The sequence below is a fragment of the Passer montanus genome, unplaced genomic scaffold (genome assembly GCF_014805655.1).
Source record: "Passer montanus isolate IOZ18808 unplaced genomic scaffold, ASM1480565v1 scaffold21, whole genome shotgun sequence".
Lineage (NCBI taxonomy): Eukaryota > Metazoa > Chordata > Aves > Passeriformes > Passeridae > Passer > Passer montanus.
In genome coordinates, this window is record NW_024366703.1 from 13,133,535 (window position 1) to 13,160,210 (window position 26,676).

Here is a 26,676-nt window from a genome sequence, read left to right on the forward strand (position 1 = left end):
TGTTCATATTCAACAGTTTCTAAGTAATAAAGAACTACAGTGCATTTTCACAGAAGGTTGTTCATTAAACCACAGTAAAGCTTTCTGAAGCCCCAAGTCAAAAAGCTTAAATGTTTAGGATGAAACCGAAAAAATCCTGATGGCCTTCAAGTTTATTTGAAAGACAGATTACAGAATATTATGTAAGGCACAAATCTCAGAACTATTCCCCATTGTATTTACAAATATTACCAAGTTTTACAAGATCATGAATTTTCATAAAAAGTGACATTTTCAAAAAGCTTTTCTTGCTTTAATCCTTCTTCTTTCTTTTGATAGGATTAAATGCTGAAATGGCAGGCTGTTAAATAAGCACAGTGAAATGCCAACTGTGAGGCATTTAACTCCATGTATTCACAAATTAACATTTCACAGTTGCTTTAAATTTTGACATTATAGTTCAGTACCTTCAGGCAACTCATTTCAGAAGGTACTGGATTTGATTTACATTATTTTTCATTTTAGATTCATGTGTAATGGTACTGGGATACCTTGAAGTTTCCCTTAATCCCCGATAAAGGAAATTTAGTTTTATGAAAAGCTGAGAAATATTACTCTTTTTTTTTACAGTGCAAGATTGAAAGATGGTGTTATAGGTCCTCCCCTTGAGTTACTCCAGTCCTGATCACAATGCTCAGAATGAACTGGAGAAAACATCAAACAGTATTCATAAAAAAGCACTGGGATGCTAATTCTTTAATTCTTTCTATTATTAGATTACTTCAGGAGATATTTGTGTGCTTCTGAGAAAACTGCTGCAAGAGTGAATCCTATGGGCTACCAGACGTGGCATTTGAGATGGAAATTTTTACTTTGCAGAATATGAAATGCAGTTTCAGTACTGCTAAAGTTAATATTTATAGAAGGGATTTCAAAAATCATAATGAAAAACCCTACCAACAATAAAAAAGCCCAAAGACTTACTGCTTGCAGAAATAAGAAATTGTGCAGAAATATGAACCTGTGGCTATTCTTACAGTACCACCTCAGACAACACAGTTCACACCAGAGCTTAAAGGTGTTCTCTCAAATTTTTCTTGGGTTATGTAACTTATTTCATGATCAGTAATGGTTCTCTTGTGTTCCTGAATTTCTATAAAAAAGACTTTAAGAGAAAACTTGGAACAAATATATGTTTAGTGTGCAGTAGAGAACCTCTCCACATTACTTTGGATTTTTACAACCAATAAAAAGCACAAGCCATTTACAGTTTACATATGTACAAGATTATCAGAAGATACCAATCTCTTTGCAATAGTTTCTACAATTTCAAGAAAACTACTTAATCTTTACCTACATACTGACTTTTTCTGATAAAAGAAACATGACTACAAAGATTTGTAGAGCAGTTCATAAGAAACACGATTCTCACTTCAATACAACTGCACTTTGGAGTCACTCTTCTCTACAGAGGTGGACGCTACAATTTCTAGAAAACTACTTAATCTTTATCAGAAAAATCAGTATGTAGACAAAAGAAACATGACTACAAAGATTTGTAGAGCAGTTCATAAGAAACACGATTCTCACTTCAATACAACTGCACTTTGGAGTCACTCTTCTCTACAGAGGTGGACGCAGAGAAAAGCACCAGCATCCACAGAGCAGTCAATTCACTTACAAAGCTACCTCAGGTCTCTGCTACTCATACTTCATCTCCATGTCCATCCTTCTGCCAGTTCTACAGAAGGACTGTATTTTCCTTTTATAAATAAAGAAATGTTGATTTTTGCTGAAAAAACACTACACAGGAAGTGCTGGCACTGGTACAAGAGTCTCACTAAGGGTAGAGAGGGCCCAGGGTTCACTCTGAACAGATGTGCTCCAAGGGAAAATAGAACAATTCTTTTTGTTTGTAGAAATCAACCTGGTACTGCTGACTGGCAGTCCAGTGGACATAACCATCCACATTTATGACATAGCCTCCACTTTATATCTACAAGCACATATCTCATGATTTAGAGATATTTCTTTATTTAACCACAGAACACCTGTCTGGCACTCCAAGGCTGCTAATGCTAATTACTGCATCCTAGCCATACATCACTTTTACATAGCAATGCACTGATTAACCTAATTCCAGCAGCCCTTCTGCCAGTTCTACAGAAAGCAGACTACTTTCCCTTTCTAAATAAAGAAATTTTGATTTTTGATGAAAAATCATGCTGTTCTTTCACAACACTACACAGGAAGTGCTGGTACAGAGTCTCACTAAGGGTAGAGAGGGCCCAGGGTTCACTCTGAACAGATGTGCTCCAAGGGAAAATAGAACAATTCTTTTTGTTTGTAGAAATCAACCTGGTACTGCTGACTGGCAGTCCAGTGGACATAACCATCCACATTTATGACATAGCCTCCACTTTATATCTACAAGCACATATCTCATGATTTAGAGATATTTCTTTATTTAACCACAGAACACCTGTCTGGCACTCCAAGGCTGCTAATGCTAATTACTGCATCCTAGCCATACATCACTTTTACATAGCAATGCACTGATTAACCTAATTCCAGCAGCATATACTACTAATTAAGGTATTTAAGGATGTTTACACGTTTCACATGGGAATGTGCCAAACCATCTCTGAAGTCTTACTCCTGTTTCAGATTTGACAAACATAAGCCTGAGACACCTTTGTATTGTAACAGACACTTCAATAATGCTCCAGATATATTCAATAACACAGACTCTTTTTGCAAAATCAATTGTGACATCTACTAATGTTCCATAAATTCTGGGATCAGATTAAAGTCTTGCCAAAATTCATTACAAAGTATTAAACCTGTCTAATCTTTTATCACTACTACTAACACAATAAAAAGAATGAAAATGTCAGGAAGTATAGAAAGTTATGAGAATTTTCCTCAGGAACATTGTAGAACACAGTCTGAAGCAGGGGATGTATTGTCATGCCTTTTTGAGGCTTGTATAAATTAGACCCTGTGAAACCAGAATGTACCTTTTACTTTTCACTACAACTTTGTCTGCTATTTCTCTTTTGTAGTTTCTGATGTTGTTATTCATTCTAACTTCATCTTGAGTAAATATTGCACATGTGAGCATTACAATAAGGATTTAATATAAAAAAGATATTAAGTATTGCCATCAGCTGCCTCATGGTTAATATTGCATTACAGCTAATAATAATTAGTAAGGACAGAAGTAAACTTTTTGTTTGGAAAAATAACAATTTCTTCATTATAACTTACTATTTAACTACTCATACAGTTAATATTTCTGAAAATAACAAAATTCCAGTGCTAAATGTGTAAGCAACACTTCATATTTTGTTGAGGACCTTTGAAAATACCATTACCACTCAGTGAGATGTCCTAACGGTTTTTAACTTATCGTGCAAATTTAACCAGGTTTCCAAAGGAAAAGAGATTTCCATGATTTTGCTACATCTGTTGAATATAAACTGAGAAGCAAAAAGTAGTTTTGCAAGTTTCAGTTTCCACAGTGTCCCATATTGAGATTTCAAAAGCAGGATCTTTAAACCAGGCCACCATTCCAGGGGCCTCAAGTTCAAGGTGGTTGGGCACAGTGAATTCTCCAGAGCCAGCTGAGCTCGAGATGCAGCAACCCAAACTAAGGAGTCTCTGCTCCGGCAGTGTTTGAACCCACTGAATGAAGGACTGCACCACAAATGCACAGAAAGCCCTCCACACATTGCAGGCCAGATTTCCAAAAACTCAGGACAGTTTTACAAACTGCCATTTCATTTAAAAACCTGCCATTTCACTTTAGACACTGACACAGAAGATGAGTTTTTGAGAGCCTCTCCGTGAGTACTTTTCCATAGTTTTAAAAGGAGCCATTCCATCCTCACTCCTTTACTCCTACTGCCATCTGCTGCCACAAACACATCAGTGCCACAGTGTCTGCAGGGCGTTTATTCCTCTTGTGTGTAGAAGACTGTGTTGTAACACTGCTACTCAACCTCTAAAAATAATCACATGCTAATTTGTCTAGAGGAGTGGTAAATCAATGCATTGCCACCTCACTGACACAGCACCAACCCTGCAGGTCCATGCATGGTTTCATACACAGCTGCTGCTCAGCAGTTCTCCCTTTTTGGCAAAACATAATATACAGTAAGCTGAAAACAAGTATCACAGCATTTGTTACAAGGATTTTAGACCCAATGCAAAGTGGAATTTAATGGTGGAAAACTGAATGAGATGTTGAAATTCTGGATTCTTGCTGCTCCAGTGGAAAATGATGCTGGTCTCCAAACACATCTCCAGGCAGATGTAACAAAGGCAAAGGCTTAAGTTCGTGGTACTCAGCAGAGGGTAAAATTCAGGACAGGGATTTTTGTTCCAGTGATTTCTTTACATGAAACCAACTGTTAACACGAAGGCTTTTTAAAGCTTTGGGGGGTTTCTTCAATAAGCACACTACTTAATGCTCAGCACAAGCCCAATTCAATTTGATTACTAACACAATATCCCTCTAATGTAAAACTGAAAGGCTGTTTCATACATCACATCTCTTCTTTGAGGAAACAGAAAAAGGTCATTCTCAGCCTCACAAAAAAGGAAAGCAATCTGCAGGCTGTATGCTGCTGAACTCCTGTTATCAAGTGCAATAATTAGTAAACACTACCTTACAATACTGGCCAGGCACAGGTGAATCTTACTGCTTTCTAAACACTGCCCCACCCAAATATAACAGGACTATAAAATGTGTATTTCCCACTATTTGTTTTAAAGCAGCTGGACAGCTGGCAGTATATTCAAACCAGGTAGAGTTTTAAACACAGTTGTGAAATCTGAACACAATGTTATCCATACATGGTAATTTGCCAGTGGACTAAAAAGTAAATAACTGGTCTGCTATGTTTTGGGTTTGTTTTTTTCTGTTATGTCACCATCTGATTGCCTAAAGACAAACTTTCTAGACAGTGTATCAAGTGCATAAGACAAAGTGCAATATGCAAAGATGACACCCTTTTTTTTACCGTTTTAATAGAACTTCTTGATTTTTCTTCCCAAACATTACTGCTCAGCTCCAATGTGCAATGAACATTTGTTTCTCTTTCATAGGATCCAAACACCAGTAACCTGAAATAGAAAAGCCTGTGGTAAGAACTGTAATACCATTACATATATCCCAGATACCACATTAAACTCCCTATTTTTCATCTATACACTATTATCACCAATGTGCATATGTAGAAGTCCAGAGAGAACAGATTGCAAAGGCAGAGCCTTACACCAAAGGAAAGACACTGCCACCCTCTAGTGGAAGAACTCCAAAAATATAAAATATAACAGAATTTTTAGCTAAGGGTTGTTTTTTTTTTGAGTTGATTTTTTTCCTACAGTATTGTTCCTTTTTATTTCTTTTTTTTGGGGGGGGGGATTGGTTAGTTTGTTTTTAAATGAAGTGTTCAATTGGCATTTCCCCATAAAGAGCTTTTGTTTTATTTTAAGAAGAGCAACAATAGCCACCAGAGTCTTCCACTTTAGTCCTAAATATCACAATGTGAAGCTCTTGTTGGTTTAAGAGAGTGCTACTGTACATTAAAGTCAGTTTACTACTGCTTATATTGGTATTTCCCTAAACTGGGATCCTCTTATCTGTGATTTTTGTAACATTTACAACAAAGAGTAGCTCTTCATGCATGATAACCTATTCCAGAAGGCTACAATGCTTTTCAGACAGATACTAGTACTTGAAAAGAAAAACATAAACCAGACTATAAACTTTAGGTTATAGAACAGCAATCAAGTTATTCACAGCTTATCTTACAACAGCTGGAAGCAGATAAGTATTTTGGAATAAAAACTTCAAACAAACCTTACTCATTCAAAAGAGCTGTTAGATTTTAATTCCTCCCTAAACTTTCTATACACATTTGACAAGAACAGTTTCTAAGCTTTCATCCCAAGTATCTTATTTGTGATTGTGATGTGTTATACAACTCTTAAAATGATACAGACAAAAGCTGTCAGGAAAACATGTCAATTTTTTCTGTTTATCTTGACATTGTTAAATAATGTGTCTAGGTTAAATATTTAAAATCAATAAGTGCCGCATCTTTCAGATGTGGAGATTTGTAGTAAACATCCTTTGAAAATTAAGTAAAGCTGTTGAAGACACTTTCACCAATAATCACAACTGGTAAAATTAAGACAACCCAAGGGTAAACACTTCTCTGACTGTGACAGCTCTCAAACTTCTGCTCACTTCTCTTGCTTCTGCTCACTTAGATAAACTCTCTTAGGGAATTTTTCAAGGGCACTTATGGCCCCTCTAAAATATCAGCCCAGGAGCTGTATCAGCCCATTTTGCTGTATTGGATAGAAAAACAAGCACATGAGTTAGCTCAAAAGAGGAACAGAACAATTTTTAGCCAGAATTGCAATATAAGCCACAAGCAAAACAAAGAGCCATGTTGAGATTTCACCTTACAGCAGGTTAATAGCACCTGGTGTAAGGTGAACAAACACATCACAAGGCAGCCAAACTACACATTTAAATTTTAAAGAGCTCATCATGATGGAAGTTTGGAGCTCAATTTCCCATTTCAGAAAGACAAAGGCAAAATTTCAACTTCTGCTACACTAAGAAAAGTTTTGTTTGAACAGTATCTCCATCAATATGCAAAGAAAGGTGCTGCACCTGTAAGACAGCTGCACATAAAAAATGACATTATTATATATGACTATATATTAACTCTATATTCTACAGATTGAAAAGTGCCCACTTTGTGGCACAGTTTTGGAAGTGTATTCTTGCCTAATAAAATCAGAGTTTATTACCTTTGTTACTTTGTTCCCAGTGTTTCATGATTAAAAAGAAACAAAGCCGAAATTTAACAGTGTTGCTTTGTTTTTCCCTTTTTCTTAAAAGTTTTAAGATAATGACAGATAACAGCATGTTTGCAACAATTAAGCTCTTTGAGGACATTGCACTTTTTGAAAACTTGAGTTTTTTGTACAGGTCAGATAAAGACTTGCCAGATATATTCCTTATTATTTCTTTACACCAAAGTTCCCATCCTTTCATTAATTTATGAGTAAATTTAATTTTTTTTTCAACAGCATGACAGCAGAAAATTGCTATGGTCAAGCCTGCAATTAGAAAAGAAGTGCTGAAAGTGCAAGTATTTGGTCATGTGAAGAGTATAATTTAATTAAAACCAAGCCATTTATAACACAGAAAAAGTTTGCTAAACATTTTACCACTATGGTTTTGTTACTGAGGTCCAGACTTAAATGGGAGAAGCAGCAGAACTCTATTACCTGACTAGATGAAAGAATTCTTCCAAATTCTGTAAAGAAGTCAAAGATCATCTACTGTACTGAGAAAATATAAAACCTTCTGGGGCACTAAGCAAAACTGAAAACCACACAGAAATTAAAGTGATCCTTCACTGTGGAATGAGAATGAGAGAATGCTCAGGTCCCTATGGCAGATATAAGTGCAAAAGCCCTGGATGTCAGCACACAGTGCTGCACTGGGAATTAGCCCAGCCAAACTTCACACCACTCACAGAGGACTGATGAAAAAGGGAAATTTGACTACTGTTACTTTTGTGCATATAGCGTGTTTCTTCTTTCACTTCCAAAATTCTCTATTTCTCTTTCTCCCTTATCAATATCTTCAGATGCAAATTAAACAAGAGTATTTACTCACTGAGGGACTCTATGGACAGCAGTTGTAGCTGGTTAGTTCAAAAAAAAGAATGGGACAACTGGAAGATCTGAGGAATTACTGTGGGTCCAACAGTCAGACATCTTGGCTGAAAAGTGTCTGTTGAGACAATTTCCAAGTGTGTGTTGAAAAATTCCAAGCTGCATAAAACACTTGGATTATGTCAGACCTGACAAATCAGCAACTGCATCCTCTCCCAGCCATCTGATAAGCATCTGTGACAGCTGAAAACACAGAGTTCAGAATGATGTCAGACTGAGCAATCTGAGCTCTCAGTGCAAAGAAACTCAAGAGTTGATGCTGCACAGTGTTTCAGATTCAGGAAACACAACATTTAAAGATTACTTCCCAAACCAAGAACAACTGTACACAGTGCAAGGTGGTCATTTTGGCCCTCATGATAAAAACAAATGCACCACTGGGCTGAAACTGGAGAATTGCTCTGAAGAGAGATCAGAGTCCTCTTACTCAGTACAGTCAAAGGGAAAATGCTCCTGGTGGCCAAGGAATGCAGACAGTTATTTAGTACCCATGGATCATCCACAGAAAATACCACAAAGATAGGAAGACAGGTAACCAGGAATTTTATCACAAAAAACATGACCACTGCTGCCACTACAGAACCCTTAGAAGCAGAAGAATATCTTCAGGAAATCCTGACCACTGATAAACCACATTAGTACAGCAAATACAGCTCAAATGTTGTACAGTGCTACAGAAAAAAAAAAGTGCAAAGAGGAGTTGATATGGGAATACAAGCAATGAAAAGAACAGGTTAAAAAAAGAGTCTTTCTGCAAAGCAGTACAGTTCATGAAGAGTAGAACTGCACATGACTAGATCAAAGCCTTAGCACTACTTGGATAAGATCTAACATAAACCAAGAGGCCTGACAAAAAACTCCCAACAAACCAAGAGCCCACACACCTTTTCTCCAGCTTTGAAGAGAATAATATTCTCTTCAATGAATGAAGGAAATAGATTTTATTTCTTTCCATTATTTACTCAAGACCAAGGCAGTAAATAATGCCTTATAAAAGTGATTTGGATTTATCTAAGTAAGACTAAGTGAAACATTTAGTTCCCTTTGCTTACATAATACAGTAATGTAATTCCAACATTTATACTGTCCTGGAAAGAGACCCATAATTTGGTGTGGCAGAAAAGCAAACCAAGCAAGTAAGAGGAGGCACAGATTACCTTGTAACCAGGCAAAATTCAGAAAGGCAAAGGCCTGCCCCCACACAAACCCAAAGCGCCTCAAGAAAGTAACTGCAAATTTCATTTGTTCATTTCTACTCCAAGAAAAGTACATTTTGTGGTTAGAGTGCAATCGTAACACCAAAGCTGCCACTTTGCCAATCAGAACTGCCCTACAACTGTAATTACTACAAACTGAGGAAACACAGGCCCTTGCTTAGTCAAGAATGAGCAAAAGTGCACAGAAATATACCTTGTACATTCAATTAATGTGACCCTCAGTCGACCTTCTGTCAACAGAACATCCTGTATACAGAGGTCTCGATCTTCATATTCATCAGCTGGCGATACTTGACAAGGAAAAAATGGCTTGAACCTGAAAAATATAGAAGAAACTTCTCTTAATTCACATTACACAACATGAACACACAAAAATATAAAAAAGTAACAGGACAATAATGAGTCTTTAACACTCTTTGAAAAGATAAATACTGCCATTCATTGATCAAAAGGAATGAGTAGGAGCTCCTAAAGCTTTCTGAATGCAGCAGACTGGACAATACAAACAAAAACTACTTCACAGAACAGACTGAGTAACATTTACTAGCACAGATAATTTTTAGGAAGTGGAAGCTGGTAAAAATCACACAGTATTTTTATGATTGCAAACATGATTTAACACAAGAGTCCTATTCTAGTAAATCTCTTACCAGGTCTTTAAGTTTATCTGCATAAACATCACAGCATAGAAAGATGAAAATAGGCTATGACCCTAAAGCTTAAACTTTTTATGACAGTACTGTTGGTGCACCCTAATGAACCGTTCACTTTAGTTACACAGATTGATTCTTCTCTCACTTTGTAAAAAACTTTAAGTGGCTTTTCTTAGCCAGTCTTCTTGAATAAAAATAAAGATACAGGTATTCTAAATATTTGCCCTTGAGCTTTATTTCCCTCACTGCAGCATGTGATTCACAGGAAAAGCAGTTCATGTTCAAGATAACTGTGCAAAACATTAACTATCTCACCACATAATTCTCTTTCTTTGATTAGAAAATGCTGAGTTATAAATACCAATTTGGTTTTTAAGTGATAGTGCTCTGGTGTTGGACACAGCCCTGATCTGAGGGAGGGAAGGAGGGGGAGAGGCTGCACAGCTGCAGCCCCATCACATGGCTGACACACACAGGCAATCCCAACAGCAAGGGCCATAACCCTGCACAAAGAATGATATCACAGCATCTGTGCTGCAGTTTTTGAAAAAAAAAAAAAATCAAAACCCTCTTAGAGGGTATTCCTTCTTTCTGTCTTTATTTATTGCTCTCATTTCCCGGCACTGCCTTGTGCCTTGGTTTCCATCCTCTGTCACTGATGCAGCCTCCCAGCAACTATTTGTGTGGAGACTCACAAACAGCAGGAAAGGAGCAGCAGAGGCTGCAGGATGGCTCTGCCATTTCATGAGAAAGAACTCTTTCATAAGCACTGTTTGCTCAACCATCAGAGGCATCTGCTTGTCACATTCGGAGATCACAATATGTTCAGGAAACAGTCACATGGAGCTGAACTGAAGAGTTTCAGAAACTCAAACAAATAATTAAGCATCCTTTAACTGTCAGCACACACATTGGGAGGGAGCTCCATGCTCTGATTCCAGACACTTTGGTTCTGTACGAGCAACAGGCTCGTACAGAGCCATGAGAAAGTAATTTCTTTTGTTCTCTTTGTGAATAAACACAACTCAACACTCCAGCTATTTTCCTGAAATCCAATTCAACTTCTAACTTTAATTTGGTTCCAAGTTTCTCTCTCATTAACTCCTTCCTACAGAAAACCATTTTGAAATATGTCACATAAAAATACTCAGTTTTAAATACTTTTTTAAAAAGTCTTGTGCATGAAAAATATGAGGCTATTAAATCACTCTGGCCTCAGTTTAGGTTTATGAGTATACCACAAACAACTAACTCAAAATATGCCTAGTTCAAGTACTGACTGATCTGGCAGTTTACTCAAAATCTTCCTTTATAGTTCGTGCATTACTAATGTAATAGCAACCTGTTATTACATAACCCTGCTCCTGTTAGGAATGATTTTATCCCCTCAAAATACAAACTTAGCTCAGATTTTGCCATGCAGAAAAGGAAGAGTTAGACAAGCACACTGGAAAATAAGTTTTGAGTGAATAGGTACTTGTAGGTTTGAGCATTTTTAAGCCCTAATAAACTGCTGTTCAGTTAGTACCAGCAACTGCCAATACTCCTTCTCCCAAATCTATTACAAAGACGGTTTTCCATGGGAGCATCAAACTAAGAACAACCATTCTGAGCTTCAGTGACTTACTGAAACAAGATTTCAGTAAGTCACTGAAGCTCAAGTCAAAAAGACAAAGGAAGAGGATTCAGTAAGTTACCATTAGCTCTCCCAACTTCTGCAAATACCATGCTTAAAAGTGTTGGTATTTCAAAAGTCTTTTGCTGATGTATGCACACATCCTGCAGGCCATTTCCCAGAACACAAACTTGGACAAACCTATTTTATACACTAAAAGTAAGAACAGAAAAGCAAAATAACAGACTGAAACATTCCACTAAGGATGCACACATATCCACCTACACATTTAAACTAAAAACATCCTCAAGTGACTTCAGAACAGTGTTAGTACAACACACACTGCAAGCTTTTGCTGCAACACAGAATAATGAAACAATCCCCAGAAAAAGCTATTTTCCTTGCTAGCTTAAGACAATGTTCATTTTCATTTTGATTTCTATTTTCAAAATCCTTTTTAAAAATTTATATAACAATGAATTAAAGAGGAACTAATTCTAAAATACCAATACAATTATATACATTAATATATAAAACACTTAGCAGTGCATGAGGGACTTGTGCAGCACTACTTAAATTTTCTATAAATACAGGATTAAAAGGCAGTCTCAACATCGTGTTTAATTTCCAACAAGCACTTACATTCACATTCTTATCACAACTAATTTGCAAAATCATTAGCAAAAAAAAGGCACACATCACCTATTTGCATTGGCACTAGCAACGTACAAAGAGCTGAATATCTCACATTAAATGCATTTTTAATGTTTTAGTGCTGCTCTGGAGCCTTCCAAATTTATATCATAGCACTTAGCTATTTAATTTACAAAGAGTTTGCGCATTTCCAAAATTAAACATTAGACAAATTACTATTTCCTGTGGATTTCAATTACATACTAGGGAATTGAACAGTTGTCAGAATATTTAAGTACAAGACAACACTATTTATGTGGAAAGACTCTCTCACTGGGAGTTGCTGAACTAATACAGACCCAGATGGGGATGCTGGTAACAGGGTGGGGCCATTCCCTCGTGGTGTAAAACCACACACAGGAAATCCATGCTCCCAACAGGTCGGGAATCACAGGATCTCCCATCTTTTTCCCCATGGTAGGAAAAGTCTGTGGACTTCCCCACCTTTTAAAAGCAGGGCACACCTTCTCACAGAGCCATCACCCCTCTCGTGTTTGGCAGGACTGCAGCAGGCCAGCAATGGATGCTCTCCCTGCAGAAAGTCTTTACAAGTGCTTTATATTAAATGCTTATAGTGCCTTTTCAACTAGTCTTTATATTACCAGTGTCCCTCCACAAACTCATCTTCTTTGTCCAAAGGTCTGAAATTCAGACAGCACACTCTTAAGAAAAAGCTAACTAAAACTTAGCATTAATGTGAAGAGGAATATCCATCAATCACAATTCATGTGACATTTTAACAAGTGAAAAAACCCCAACCCTACAGAAACAATATTTAAAAGACGCTGTGCATAGTGAGTGTTTCTTAGCAAATATTGCAAGATATAAACAGCAAAAATTCCTCCTTCACATGAGGAATTAGTCAGATGATTACACTGAAAGTAATTAAGATAAAGTTACTGAATTAATATATAGGATTAAAGGTAGACACTAAAACAGCACAACACTAAGCTCTTCCATATACAAAGCACAGCAGAAATGTTTCCAGCCACTGCAGGCAGTGTCTCCTTGACGTGAAGGACTTCTACACTCCCTTCATGCCAGACTTCAGACTCACTTCAGTGGCTCACTTGCTCTTCAGTGACTCACTCCCTCTCACCACCACCTCCCTCAAAGTCTAGATCAAAAGCGTATCCAGAAAAACCCTGAGTACATCAAGCATCTTCCCTTCATTTTGAGCACTTCCAGCCCTGGAATGGGGAGAATTCTCCCTTCCAGCTGGCAGTTCTGGGAGGCAGAACTCATCTACTTGGAATAAGTCTGGATTTGGTGATTTAATTTTAAAGATGTCTGACCTACATTTCCTTTAATTTAAATTCACTATTCTGTGATGATTGTTTTTTGGTCCTTTAGCCAACTTTTAACAGAAAAGAGGACAGAAGTATTTGGTACCTTAGTTTAATTAACCTAATCCCCAGATTAACTGCTTGCCTCAGTACCTACTTCACAAAATTTTTAGTTGTATAAGGAAATCTATTGAGAACGAAAATAAAATCAATTTATCTGGTATGATAACCATATGCTTCTGTGTCTGCTCATTGCACCAGTTAAGAATATCCAGAATCACAGTTAAAAAACCAACAATTGTTCAGAGCTAAACAGAGAAAGAAAGAAAATTCAAAAGTTCTCAGTATTCCATCTTGGAGAAGTAGAAATGGTTTCATTTCTAAGTGCAGAAGGAGGTGGGATCTTGTAGAGCTTTCACTAAGTGAGAATATTTTTCTAGAATAAGTTATAGGAAATGTTTTAAATTCGTCTCTGGTTTTATAAAGGAAGTCTGGTATGTAAAACAGTGTTTAAAATTACTGAATATCAGTTTAAGACCACATTAAACACTGGTAGAATCCCAGCCCTACTCTATTGACATAAAGATTAAACGTTTTCAGGTTTGGGAATTTTGAAGTTACATTAACTGAACGTTTGAATTTTATAAAGAGCAAAAAAGATTTTAAACCTCAGAAGAATCAATCAATCAAAAATGCAAGCATCTTCAGCATAAAGCAACTTGGAATGCATTGCAAGTCTTAATTTTCATCTAGAATGTTAAGCAAAATTCTATCACAATCTTACCAGAAACTGTGTTTAGAAGATTCCAATTTTGCAAGTCCTACTGTATGTGAAGATTCTTTTATCTAAAATACTGTTGAAAGAATAACTGCTGGATTTATTTTCAGTTTGGGGATTAATCAAAAGGTTCAACTAAGTACACAAGAGAATTGAGTAATTTTTAGATTGTGTTTTTCACCTGAGTCACAGAAACACAAGTCGGGTACTAGAAAAGCATGGAAATTTCAAAGAGGGATTGAGACTAGATATTTTGAGATATAAAGAAGTCCTCTATTCTTACACTGCATGTAATTTAAGGTGAAGTTTTACTTCTACAAAAATTCTAAAATATTACAATCCACTTCTAAAATTACATTATCACCTTAGTAAGATTTTAAAAGTGCTTATCAGCTAACATTTACTTGTCAGGTATTATAATATAAACAGCTTATATCATTCTTCACACTGAAGATATAAAATGAGGTTTATCCTTATTTTGAACAAAAAAAATAGTAGCAGTACTGGTTTCTCCATAGATCTTGTTATAGATTTACAAAAGCAATTCTCCAGCTTCCACTAATTTCTCAAGGAATAATGCTGCAGAACTGCATCAGTATTCACACTCAGGGACTTCAACTATTCAAATTACTGTCGATTTCTATAACAAATAAGATTAATTTCAGCTTTACTCACAGCCATGAAAATCTGACTTACAAGCAGCCTGCAAAACCACTGCAATAAGATGGTGTTTATTTTCTAGGAAGTTTTATGGTAAACTGCAAATCAGCTCTAGTAATCCACCCACTGTCTTACAGGATATTCTGCCACACACGTGTAGGAGGCTCATACACACAAGGTCTCAATATATGAACAGTCCTTTTTTTTTTTTAACCAAGACCTCAAAAGAAAAAAAAAAAAGGCAAGGATTTTACTAGTCTCTTCAAAGAAGCTTCACACATTTCCAGATTCTTATTTTACTAGTCTTTTTTTCTTCAAAGAAGCTTCACACATTTCCAGATTCTTAAAATAGTCTTTTTTTTTTTCTCAGCAATTCTGAGGTATATCTTGTATCACACATTTAAGACAAGACACTTCCCTAACTTCAATTTCTTCTTGACTTCCACAAGAACAAATAAAGGAATACATGCAAACAGTCTAGTAGCTTCTTCAAAAAAGATAATAGATTTTTTTTTTTCTTGCTTATATGACAGAAATTACAAATATAACATGGACAGTCTTAATGATATGGTTTTACTGCCTGTATTGGAATAGCCACAGGTAAAAAAAAAAAAAAAATCGAACCAAAATTTCTTTCTAATCATCACAAACCAGATCAACTTGACCATATGCATATTCTTTATTTCATGAACACTTCCCAGATTCTGAATTCCAAAAAAACTGAAACAGCTTTCTTAACTCAATGTAGTCAATGTCTGTTTGATCCCTAAGTTTTTAGGTTCTGTTGATTCAAATTAAGGGATGAAAATCCTACTGTAATTCAGACAGGATGAAGACAAGATTTCCCTGTCTCACCAAAAAAGCCTGAATTGTTGTGGCTTTGCTCAAAATGGGACAGAAAATACAGAATGTGCTTATGTTCACATAGAGCTGAAAGAGAAGTAGGTGTGGTTTAGCAATCAGCTTTTAGGCATTCAAGGAAAACAGCAGCAGGCAAAAAATAACCAAAAATAAAAAGCACACACACACAAAAAGCAAATAAAACCCAAGCCATCCTGAAACTCTACCTTCAGCCAGCTGGATTAGAGGTTGGTCCCAGTGACTGAGGCAAACATTTGCTTTTGCTCACTTCAGCAGAATGCCCTCCCATAAGGAAGTCTCGAGTGTCTACAAACATCACCTGTCTGCAATCCTGGTTACAGCAAAGAGATGATGAAGTTCTATGAGGATGTTTTATGAGAAGTCTAAGCTCTGAACATGACTCACTCGTTGAGCTGAAGAGTTTTAATCCTTTGCTCTAAACCCTAGCCTACATCCATGTGAAATACAGTGACATCTCTTAGGCTGCTTAGACAGAAAACAACTGTCTCACTGCTGAAAGCAGTCCCTGACAGCTGTAAACCAAAAGTGAAGAAACATTTGTATCTGCTGTAAATTCTAGGCAAGAGAGCTTCCCAAGGTTTATCCTCACTCCTCCAGTTAGTTTTAAAAAGGCTCAAACTGCAGAAGCTTCTCCTCAATCCACATTTATCAAGTCACTTCTGACAAGACAGAAGATGCTCCAACTCCCAGCCTGGGAGCTCAGGCTTAGCAGCAGCATTTCCAAAGCTGAGATGACTGACAGCTCACCCTGAAGCTGGAATGCACCCAGCTCAAGGACTGCAGTGGTGGGGAGGGCACAGACGGACACAGGGACACACCGTGGCCATGCACCTGCCAGCTGTCCCCCAAGCAAAGATGACACCACAGGCAAGTCACAGCATTTTATTAATAGACCCACACTGTAAACAGGATCAAGTAACACAGGAGCTCAGTCTGGACATGGCCTGTGGCACCACTGATGACAATCAAACACAGGAAGGGTTTGGGAGGTTAATTAACAGGAAGGATTCCTGCACTTTCCAAATCCTGCATCACTCATGGCACATTACAACTTGTGATTACATTTTATAGAAGCAGCTGCTCAAATTATGAATTTGGATACTTTCTCTAATTTGCCCTTCATTCAGAGGAACAGAGGAATAGAAAAAAAATCTGAGTTTTTGTAGAATTGTTTTAGAACAATACCACTGCCTAACACTGCTGTTCCCACCCTACCTCCCTTTCTAATTCACTGGGCTCTTTGCTTGGAAACATTAGGCTTGTTTTGTTTCTTCTAACATATTTCATCAAGTTTTGTTAGCAACTATGCGGTTATTCTTTAAAAAAAAAAAAAAAGGCAAAAAAACCCCCACACAACTGTTGAAGTTTTTGGAGTAATTTCCCCTGGTTAATTACTTAGGAAGTATTCACCAAGCCAGATCATTCAGAGGTGATCCAAACACTACCAGGAACCCTGGTGCCATGCCACACCAGACTGGGATCTTCCATTTCTACTCTTCCTATTTAAGCTCAGGAAAACAGGAAACAAGCTTTAATCAAGATTTAAACCATTTACTACACAAGTCACATTCATGAAAAAATCCATTTTAATTTTTACTACTCAATGGCTACCACATATAAAACTTATGTGACAGGATATTTTTCACAGGTTTAAGTATAATTTAAAGCATTTTACATACGTGGTAGTAGCTACTACCAGTATTACCATCTTCATTTCACTGGCAAACACCACATAATCTTGTGCTTAATGCCATTACAAAAGTATACTTCAATATTTGTGCACATTCCCTTCTGAGTGAGTATTTTTCATAGCAATGTTGCCATTGACACTGACACAGGAAAATATCCTGCTCAGCATTAGGTCTCAGTAAAAAAAGTCAGGAACAAAGTACGTGAGTGTTATGATTTCCATTAGATATCATCAGATGATTTCTAAAAGACAAAGTAAGAAATGTTTCCAAATTTACATCTCAAAGTGTCCCTGTAAGTTTTTCAGCCAGAAAAACAAAACAAAAAAAACTGCTAAAAAATTAATTCCCAAGTGATTAACCTAATTTAATTTTATGCTAGTCATATCTGGCAATTAATTACTGCCTTTGAGTGTGTGTAACAGCCTGATTAACTATCAGTGGCTGATCACTGTAATACACTCTATTACAGCTTTATGACATCTGGGAAGCCTTCAAAAATCTGTGAACTCTATTGCTGCAGTAGAATTCCTCATGAAACAGCTTTAATGGAGGGGACACTGCTGCTCACAGGCCATTCTGCTGAGCTCCAGCAGCACTGGACAGCACAATTAGGATGTTATGAAGGTAAGTTGTACCCAACAGCTTTAAGGCTAAAATGAAGTAGAGCAGTTACTAGGGAAAAAAAAACCCAAAAAACAAACCAAGCAGCTCTCCAGAGCCCAGTTCAGGGCTGAACATAATTTCTGTGAGTTTTTTACCTCACAAAACTTCATGTTTTCCCTCTTTCTTTTATTCTCTGCTACACCCAGCATCTCCTGGCAGTTTGCAGAGCTGTGTTTGGCCACAGACAGGTCTAAAACACAGCCAGCCTCCAGCTGGGTCCTACAGGAAGCATTCCTGAGAGGACCTGACTCAGGCAAGGGTAGGAGTCCTTCCAGAAGGAAGGGTGTGCTTAAGGAATCAGATGTACCCAAATGGCTTTGGGCAGGTGCAGGAATCTTCATCATCACATTGAATCATTGCTTGTTTTCTGGATGAAAGGATGGTTTGAGATCATCATGCAGTTTTTCGTAAGCTCCACAATTTAGGGATTTTAACAGACTGGGATAACACAAATTATCTATTAATGTAATCTACCCATGTGGGTTGCTAAAGTCTCTCCATAGTCAGTTTAGAAAATAAAGCTTATTAATTCTAGAAGAAGTGTTACAAGTAAAGTCCTTTACTCTACTCCCAAGAAAAAAAATAGTATCAAGAATACACAAATGTTGAAACAGTTTTAAATCAAACAAGTGTGAACATGAACTGCAAACACAGGAGCACATTGGGTGACTTTAGGCCATCTCTACAGCAATGCAGAACGAGCAGTTTCCCACAGAAAGCCAGAATAGGAAAGGACCAGCTCCAACAGTGAATCCAGCAGCGTGAGGCTGAGCTTCACCAGCACTGCACTGCTCCACCCACTAAAACCCATTGTCCTTACCCAGGCTGCTCTTAAGAGCTTTCTGATCAAGTGCCATTTGCCAATACAAGATTAACTGTTTCATGCATTTAATAGATATAAATAGGTTTGACAAAAAAGCCTCCTACATTTTTATATCCAATGAGCTACCGAGAGCTGTACGAGCTACAGATCTTCACAGGTAAATTCTGTGCCCCTTCCCCTGAATGACTCTCCTTCAGGAAAACCCAGTGTTCAGTGCCATGTGACAAGTGGGAGACATTAACCATACTATCACAGAGTCTAAAAATCATAATTCAGCCTGTAGAAGGTGGTCCAGAACAGCCCAATTCCAGAGCCTGAACACACCTGTCTGCTGCAGCAGACAGGCTCAGAAGCTGCCCACACATTCCTTAGGTGCCTACAGTTCTATAAAGTGATTGATTCCTATATGATCTCTATTTTGAAATAAGTTACCCTTAAAAAAATAAACACTACTACAGCTTATTTCATATTTATTTAAATGCATTGAAAGCAGCACGAATTAGGACAACTGAATAAAAAGATCCACATTTGAGTTCATTGAGCAGCATGATCAGTTCAAGGGCAGAGTGCAGATGAACAGAAATGTGGTCTCAATGCTGGTGCATGCAAAACACCATCAAATACTAAATAAATCTCAGCAGATTTTTCAGAGTCCTTATTCACCATCCACATGAAAGCTCATTGCAGGACAAAGATCAAGTAACTTCTAATACAAACCAGCAAAGGATTAAACAAGGCAATTCTCTTTACAGTATTATTGTACAGTGTTTTATATACTGGTGCAAGGAAGAAAAGTTGGAGGAGGTTCTATGTTCATGTCAGAACAATTATGCCTATTGGATTTCTATCTGCAGCAAAGGCAGATACTAATGACCAAAACATTCCATTATCCATCACTCCCTCCAACTGAGATTTTCTCTTTGCCCCACATCTCTGGTCTCCCAATTTGTTCACTAATCCATCTCACGTCAGTGATGTGCTAGTTCCTCACCCTTGTAGGTAAGAATATAAAATATGAGATTTGTTGACTAAGCACAGAAAAAGGCTCACTCTTAAGCTGCAAAGAATGCCACCTGTATGCTGGGAAATGTCTGGTATGTAGTTGGTCACCCATTCCTTCTGACTTTACTATGAACAAGTTTCAAACTGGCATTCTTTCAGAATTCAATCTTTCCAGTATGAAAACTCATGAACTGCTGGGGCTGGGGAAGATGGCTAAAAATGTCTCAAAGCCCTTAGAACCAATGGATTTGAAGTTGCTAGCTACATAAGATTTACATCCAGCCATTGTACCACATACAATCTTAAGAAACTTGTTCATAGTAACCCGCCAGAAATTATGTGTGCCTGAGATGGAGCCCTCCCAAAAAGAAACAGTAAAAAGCTCTGCACTACCAGAATCTTCCTTCTACATGTAGCACCCTTGGAAAAAAAAAAAAAATAGAAAATAATTGCTGTCCAGAGGTTTGCTTGTGTTCATCGTGTGTCAGGTTGCCCACAGACCCATTTATCCAATTCCTGTAAGACAAAGCAAAGCTGCTTGTGCACTATTAAGATAATCTTCCAAGCATGGAACTACTGACTACAGACAGATCTACTGAGTAAAATTATCCCCACTTTTCCATGAGCAGCATAGTCTGTGCTGGCATCATTTAGGGCAGCATCTCTGGGACAGTCTGAAAATCACTGTGCTGCTTTGCCATCAATTTCTGTAGAGCAGAAAAGGACTCAGATCCTGGAGGTTTTTTAATGCTTTTGTATGGTAGATGATTTTTGTACCTAAAATAGGCATAGCATTAAAAGCCCCAATAAACAGAACCAACAAACAAAGCACCCTTCTTTCCTATCTGCAGCAGTAGGAATGAGAACTTCAAACAGGAGCATTTTAAGCTTTAACATGGGAGAGATTCCTATCAACTACAGTAGAAATCCACTTTAAAAAAAAACCCTCCCTCTGCAGCAGCTACAGAGAAAGGTCTCTGAAACAAAGACATGATCACAGTCCCAAAACCTGATTATTTCTGGTACTCCTGCCTCATCATATGAATAATACATACTTTTTTTTATTTTATACTTTTTCCAATACCTCAATTTCCTCATTATGAAGTAATTTCTATTGTAAAACACATTTCAAATTACAGAGAAAGGTCTCTGAAGCAAAGACATGATCACAGTCCCAAAACCTGATTATTTCTGGTACTCCTGCCTCATCATATGAATAATACATACTTTTTTTTATTTTATACTTTTTCCAATACCTCAATTTCCTCATTATGAGGTAATTTCTATTGTAAAACACATTTCAAATCAATAGTTGTTTACATTACTTCTAGACTTAAGTTTTGCCAAAAATAAGCAACTACTATGTAACTCTCAAATTGCATTCTATAATGGTAAATAAAAATAGGCTCGTCTAATTGTTCTTCCCAGAGAAATTCAATATAGCCCCAGCTTCCAAATAAAGCATAAAACTATTAAACATGCCTAAATATATTGCAAAGATCAGTTCTAAGGATAATTTATGTTGAAAGTGGCCAGAGGAGATAATCTAAACACCCAATACAGAAATGGTAGAAGCAATGCTTTATGAGAATATTTACAAAGTAAAGAAAGTTATCCCCCTCTGTGGTAACATACATTAAAACAAAGCAAACATCTTCTCAAAGCAGACTAGTATCAATACAAAATAGTTGGGTTTTTTAATGTAACAAACTAAGAAACAAAGTGTCCTAAAATATACAGAACTGACCCACTGCTTAGAATTTGAATGGGTGAACTTGCAACATGTTTAATTTAAGGAAATAAAAGGGCACCTGGTAGGTTTTTTTACATCATCACTTAAGAAACATCAGGAAGTTAAATTCTGGCAGAAGAAGGCCTTTACATATACACTTTGTATCTTCATTTTGGCAAAGTGCATTTTTATTGCCTAGAAGGAACCCGAAACCCAAACCTCTGCAAAATCTAAGAGCAAGAGCTGTGCAAAAGAGCAAAAATAAACCCAACTACTAAGAACAGGCTGGACACAGCATAATCAGTGCACTGATAAGCCTGAGGTTAGAGGGGGCACAGCAAGGCTGTCACCATAAGCAACTTAATTAAAGGTTAATGAGCAAGGTAGAGCTCATTAGAGAACTAACACAGATGAACCCACGACTGCTGCAACAGCACCATCAAGCAAGGACACAGACACCTGAAATAGTCCTTACTCTGTGCCTCTAAATCCTATTAACCACTTTAGTAGCCACTGTTAAAAGGACACGATAAAGTTCAAACCAACATGAACAGTGTAGCATTAAAGAACTGTCTGAGTGCACACAGTGAAAAACCAAAGGCTGGACTCAGGTTACAAGATAAACTCCACTTTGTGCTGATAGCATTCACTGCCCTGTCTATTAAAAGAAACCTACATGAAAACAAGACTGTATTAGATTTTCCCCACATCTGAACAAAACACAGAAAAGCTGTTTGCATTTCTATTAAAAGCAACAAATACATTAATATTAAATACAAAATTCTAACTATTGCTATTATCAATAGAATTTCATAAATTCTTTATCAACGATGACAAAAAAAACAACCCAGCCTACATTCACTGGATTGTATCAACAGCCTTACATCCAGGGATTTCCTCAAATTCTACTACACCAGACAGCAATTCCCATTCAATGGCAGAGCAGCTACAAAATAGGGTGTTTTGCCAGACACAAACACATTTATTAAAGAGAGAGAGAAAAGTGATTACATGCTATTAGAGTAAAACACAAATTACTACTTATTAGTTTAGACATAAAGCACAACCCTTCTTTTTCAATTAGTAGACAATTGCTTTTATGGAGAAAAACGTGTATAAAATGCTAGACAAACTTTAAATGCACTTACTAGGCTTCACTGCCTTTCCCTATAGACTCTTAGGAGTGCAAGATGCATTTTCCTACTTTCAAGGTACAGTTATGCAGATCACACAAAGTCTGTAGAAATGGATGATACCAAATATGATCTTACTCATCACTGCTGTGCTGCATACATTTTGTACCTAACTGGAAAGGATACAAAGTACTTGAGTAGTAATTTGGCTGTAGTAACAGCCAGTGCACATATGAATATACATTTTTTAAATACAGTATTTTTTAACTAAATAACAGAGGAGGCCAGGATCTGTAACACAAACTTAGTTATAGGATGTTCAAAATCAGCTACTGGCAGAAGTTCTCTTCATATGCCATTCACCACCCAGTAATAACCTAGAAGTTGCCTAATACAAAAGACAAAGAAAATAGCATAGTTTTATATGCTAATTAAGACCTTGAAACAAGATAAAACTCTTTTGTGGGCTTCAATGTGGAAGCCAACAGAGTAGCAAAGTGCTCCCATTTTAACCAGATGAAGAGAGAATTCCTCACTCTCCAAGTACCTTTGTTTACAATGTTGTAATCACTGTTAGTCAAAGTTTTATTTACAAAATTACTTGAGCAAGAGTAGGGAGACATCAAAAAGGTTTTGAACTACACATGGAAGCAAATACTATGTACTTAAGGACATACAGGCAATAGGGAAAAAACTGGGAGAGAATAATCACATTTCATGTAGATGAGAAACTTTTAATCTTTAAGGTGTTATTAAGCAGTTGTGAAATTCCTGACTTTCTCCTAGATATTCTTTGCTAAGTAATATATTAGCATACCATAATCTCAAATCCCATGTAATCTTACAATTTAAAGCCCCACTTTTTCATCTTACCAGCAGGAGACTTGATTTTCCAAACCAGCTTCCAGTAACACCTGAACTCTCAGCTCTGCCACCACCTGAGTGTCCTGTTACTGCTCAGCTGTTACCAACTTCGGAGATTCACCTGCCTAAACTCAGCTTGGACATGCTGGGGAAGAATTTGTAGTTTTAGTCTGTGTTCCACAAAACCTTGGGCCCCTGTGGACAGCTCAAGGCTCCCACCTGAAGCTGCAAATGCTGTTAAGGACAGCTGGGCACCAATGAGCCAACCTTCCTTCCTTAAGACAAGTCCATTAATGTGCACTGAGCTCCGTGTCCTGCCTCAGTGTCCCCTTCACAACACGGGGGTTGGAATGACACCTTCAGTACCTGGCACAAAATGTACAGGTCAAAATCAGCACAGCAGGGTTGGACACCTACACTGAACACAGCAGGCTACCAGCCCACTGTCTAGTGTGAAAATCAGCTGTGATACTGCAGTTTCCTCTGAAGCACTCATAGATTCCCAACTCCTTTAACCAGTTAATCTTAAGTTAACTGTTAATTTCTCTTAGTTTTAGAATTATTTATGCTTTATATATCATTCTAAGTGTCAGTCACCTTCTATCATCACACTTCCCATCTCTGTTTCAGGCTCTGCTTCTTACCTTATTTGCCCCTCCAGTCCCTCACACACGCCTCATTCCCTCTTTATGGTGGCAGAAAGTTTGAGAAACACGGGGAAAATCGACTGTCTCCAACTAAACGATGAGAACACCTCACTGTTCAGGTCTCCAAGTGAAGGTGTCTGTCTTCATCTGCTGAAGGGGAGGAGCACATCATACACCACAGGTTGCACAGGAGCCCTAAAAATTTGCCCAGGGAGTGCAAAGTTCATTTGTTCTGTCTGGGTGTACTGAGACTGCTGACTCTGCACCACGACTGTGCTATCCCAACCTCTCCTTCGGGCTCCTCTCCACTTCACAGCTTCACTCTTTCCAAAACACTAACAGAATGGAAGCAAACCTGTCGTGACAGCTTCCCTGCTGTCCAGGGATTGCTCTCTTCTGGAGAGCAGTTCAGTACCTCAAAACTTGAAAGAGCCACTACATTACTCGAAAAAAAATATTTTTTGCCCTGCCAGGGCTATCCAAACCTTGGATATTTTAAAAATCCACTTTCATGAGAGCACTTATAAATTCAATTGCAGGGGAACCAGCTGAAAAGTCTTCCAAAATTACACCACTACAAAGCTAATTACACTTCAAAATTCAAAGAGGCATTTTCAGTTACTCATCTCTCATGAATTACAGGGAAAAGGCTTATTGCAGAAGAATGTTGTAAACAAACCTAAAATCCTTAACACATAACAAAAGCTAGAAAGAACAAACAAAAGAGAAAGGAAATGTGGTATGCTGAGAGTGGTAAGACACAACAGAAAGGAAACACAGCACCTGAGCAGTGGTAAGACACTCAATATCAGGGGATAGAAACAAAGTGAATATGACTCTTGCCAGTGCTGCTACAGAAGGATCAGTGCATATTTCATTATATTCAATACATAATGCAGTCTGTGCTGCAGTGCGTGCATTTGTAACAGAAGATACACTATAATACAAAAAAAAACCCAACAAAAAGAAACAACAACAACAAAAACCACAAAAAAAAAAGAAAAAAACATAACCAAAAAGCCAGAAGGTCCTTCAAAGTTTTAGTTACCACAAGCATTGGTAATAGTTCTCTTATCAACTTTCAGACTTCCCCCAAAATTTACTGAGGGAATTAAGCAGACCAGAAAAGAAGCAGACAGTCTACATCATGGGATCTCAAAAATATTCCTTATACAGTGAACTCTACCCTTTCTTATATTAAGTAATAATCACCTCGCCTCACCTCTAGAGGCAAGCAGCAGCGACAAGTCTTGCCCTGGTGTCTCCCCAGCGGCAGAAGCTTGGGAGGACACCCCAAACGCACACACTCTCCATGGAGCCATCCTGCTACCTCTTCCAAAGAGGGACATCATGGTCCTGTTGTCACACACCTGACAAGATCCCCTAACTTTTCATACATATAGATTCTGCCACTCAGTTATACCCAGATGAGGGCACGGAACAACCTCATTGTGCAAGGCTTCTTCACCTGTCAGAAATGGAAAATGATCTTTCCTTTCAGCTCCTACCAGCAGACAAGCAAAGTACTTCACTAAACACCCATTAAGAGCAAAACAGCAACTCTGCTGCACACCACCGAAAGTAACGCTGAGGACGCGGGCCAACTCACCTGATTTTATAATTGGGTAAGGTGTGCTTGCGCTTAATTACTTTCTTGAACTGATTCACGATGATGGAAGTGAGCTGAGGCATGGGCCTCCCTTCAAACTGAGACTTCACCTCAAAGACTATCACGGGGTCGTCCATAAAGGAGAAGGACCAGTGTGTGAAGGGCAGGCGGGTGAAGACCAGCTTCAGCCTGCCCATCACCCGCGAGATCTTCACGAACAGGTAAGCCGACTTGCCGAACACCAGGTCGGCATCGATGGCCAGGTGGAAGCCACCATTGTACTCCAGGTCTACCTCAAAGCCCAGCTCCTCGGGACAGCCCTCCTCGTTGCAGGCCACCGGCCGGATGAGCTTCACGGACTTGAAGACAGGCAGGACATCGCCCAGGGAGACCTCCCTGAGGCTGAGCCCCTCCAGCACCTTCCCCGTCATCTTGGCCTGCAGCAGCTCCTCGAACTCCACCTTGATCTTCTTGATGACCCAGTCCCTGACCAGGGCAGTGTCCCTGAGCTCCCTGAAGAGGAAGAGGAAGATGGCATTGAGGAAGTGGCACGTCTCCTCGCGGGAGGAGGGGGCCGGAGGGGGCTCCGGCTGCTGCTGCTTGGGGCCGGGATCGGGGCCCGGGGCGGCGGCGGAGGCCGGGGCCGGGCTGGGGGCTGGCTCCGCGGACGCCGGGCCGCCGGCCGGCTCCGCGCTCTGCAGGTATTCCCTGAGGCCGTGCTCGGGCGCCACGCGGGTGTAGACGATGCCGCCGTAGGCTCTGTCCGCCCCGGGGGGCTCGGGCTTCCTCCTGTAGACGAGCAGGAGCTGGAGCAGGAGCGTGAGGCAGCAGCCGGCCAGCGCCGAGAGCAGGATCACGTACAGCAGCGGCATCCTCGGGCCTCCGCGCTGCCCCGGGCGCGCCGCCCTCACCGCGCCGCCGCCATCGCGGGGGTCGCGCCCGCGCCCCACCGGCGTTTAACGGCCGCGGCCGCCAGGGG

The 26,676-nt window shown here is 38.7% G+C and overlaps 1 protein-coding gene across 1 annotated transcript in view; it reads right to left on the reverse strand.

Annotated features, from left to right (window-relative positions):
- PDZD8 (PDZ domain containing 8) overlaps positions 1–26,670 on the reverse strand; it is a 53,411-nt gene extending 26,741 nt beyond the window's left edge. The window contains exons 1-3 of the mRNA XM_039709112.1: positions 25,698–26,670; positions 9,160–9,282; positions 5,007–5,109 (exon numbers count right to left, since the gene is read on the reverse strand). Coding sequence (XP_039565046.1) covers positions 5,007–5,109; positions 9,160–9,282; positions 25,698–26,569 — 1,098 coding nt within the window. The 5' untranslated portion in view covers positions 26,570–26,670. The remainder of the gene's footprint in view (positions 1–5,006; positions 5,110–9,159; positions 9,283–25,697) is intronic.
- Between the last annotated feature and the right edge of the window lie 6 nt (positions 26,671–26,676).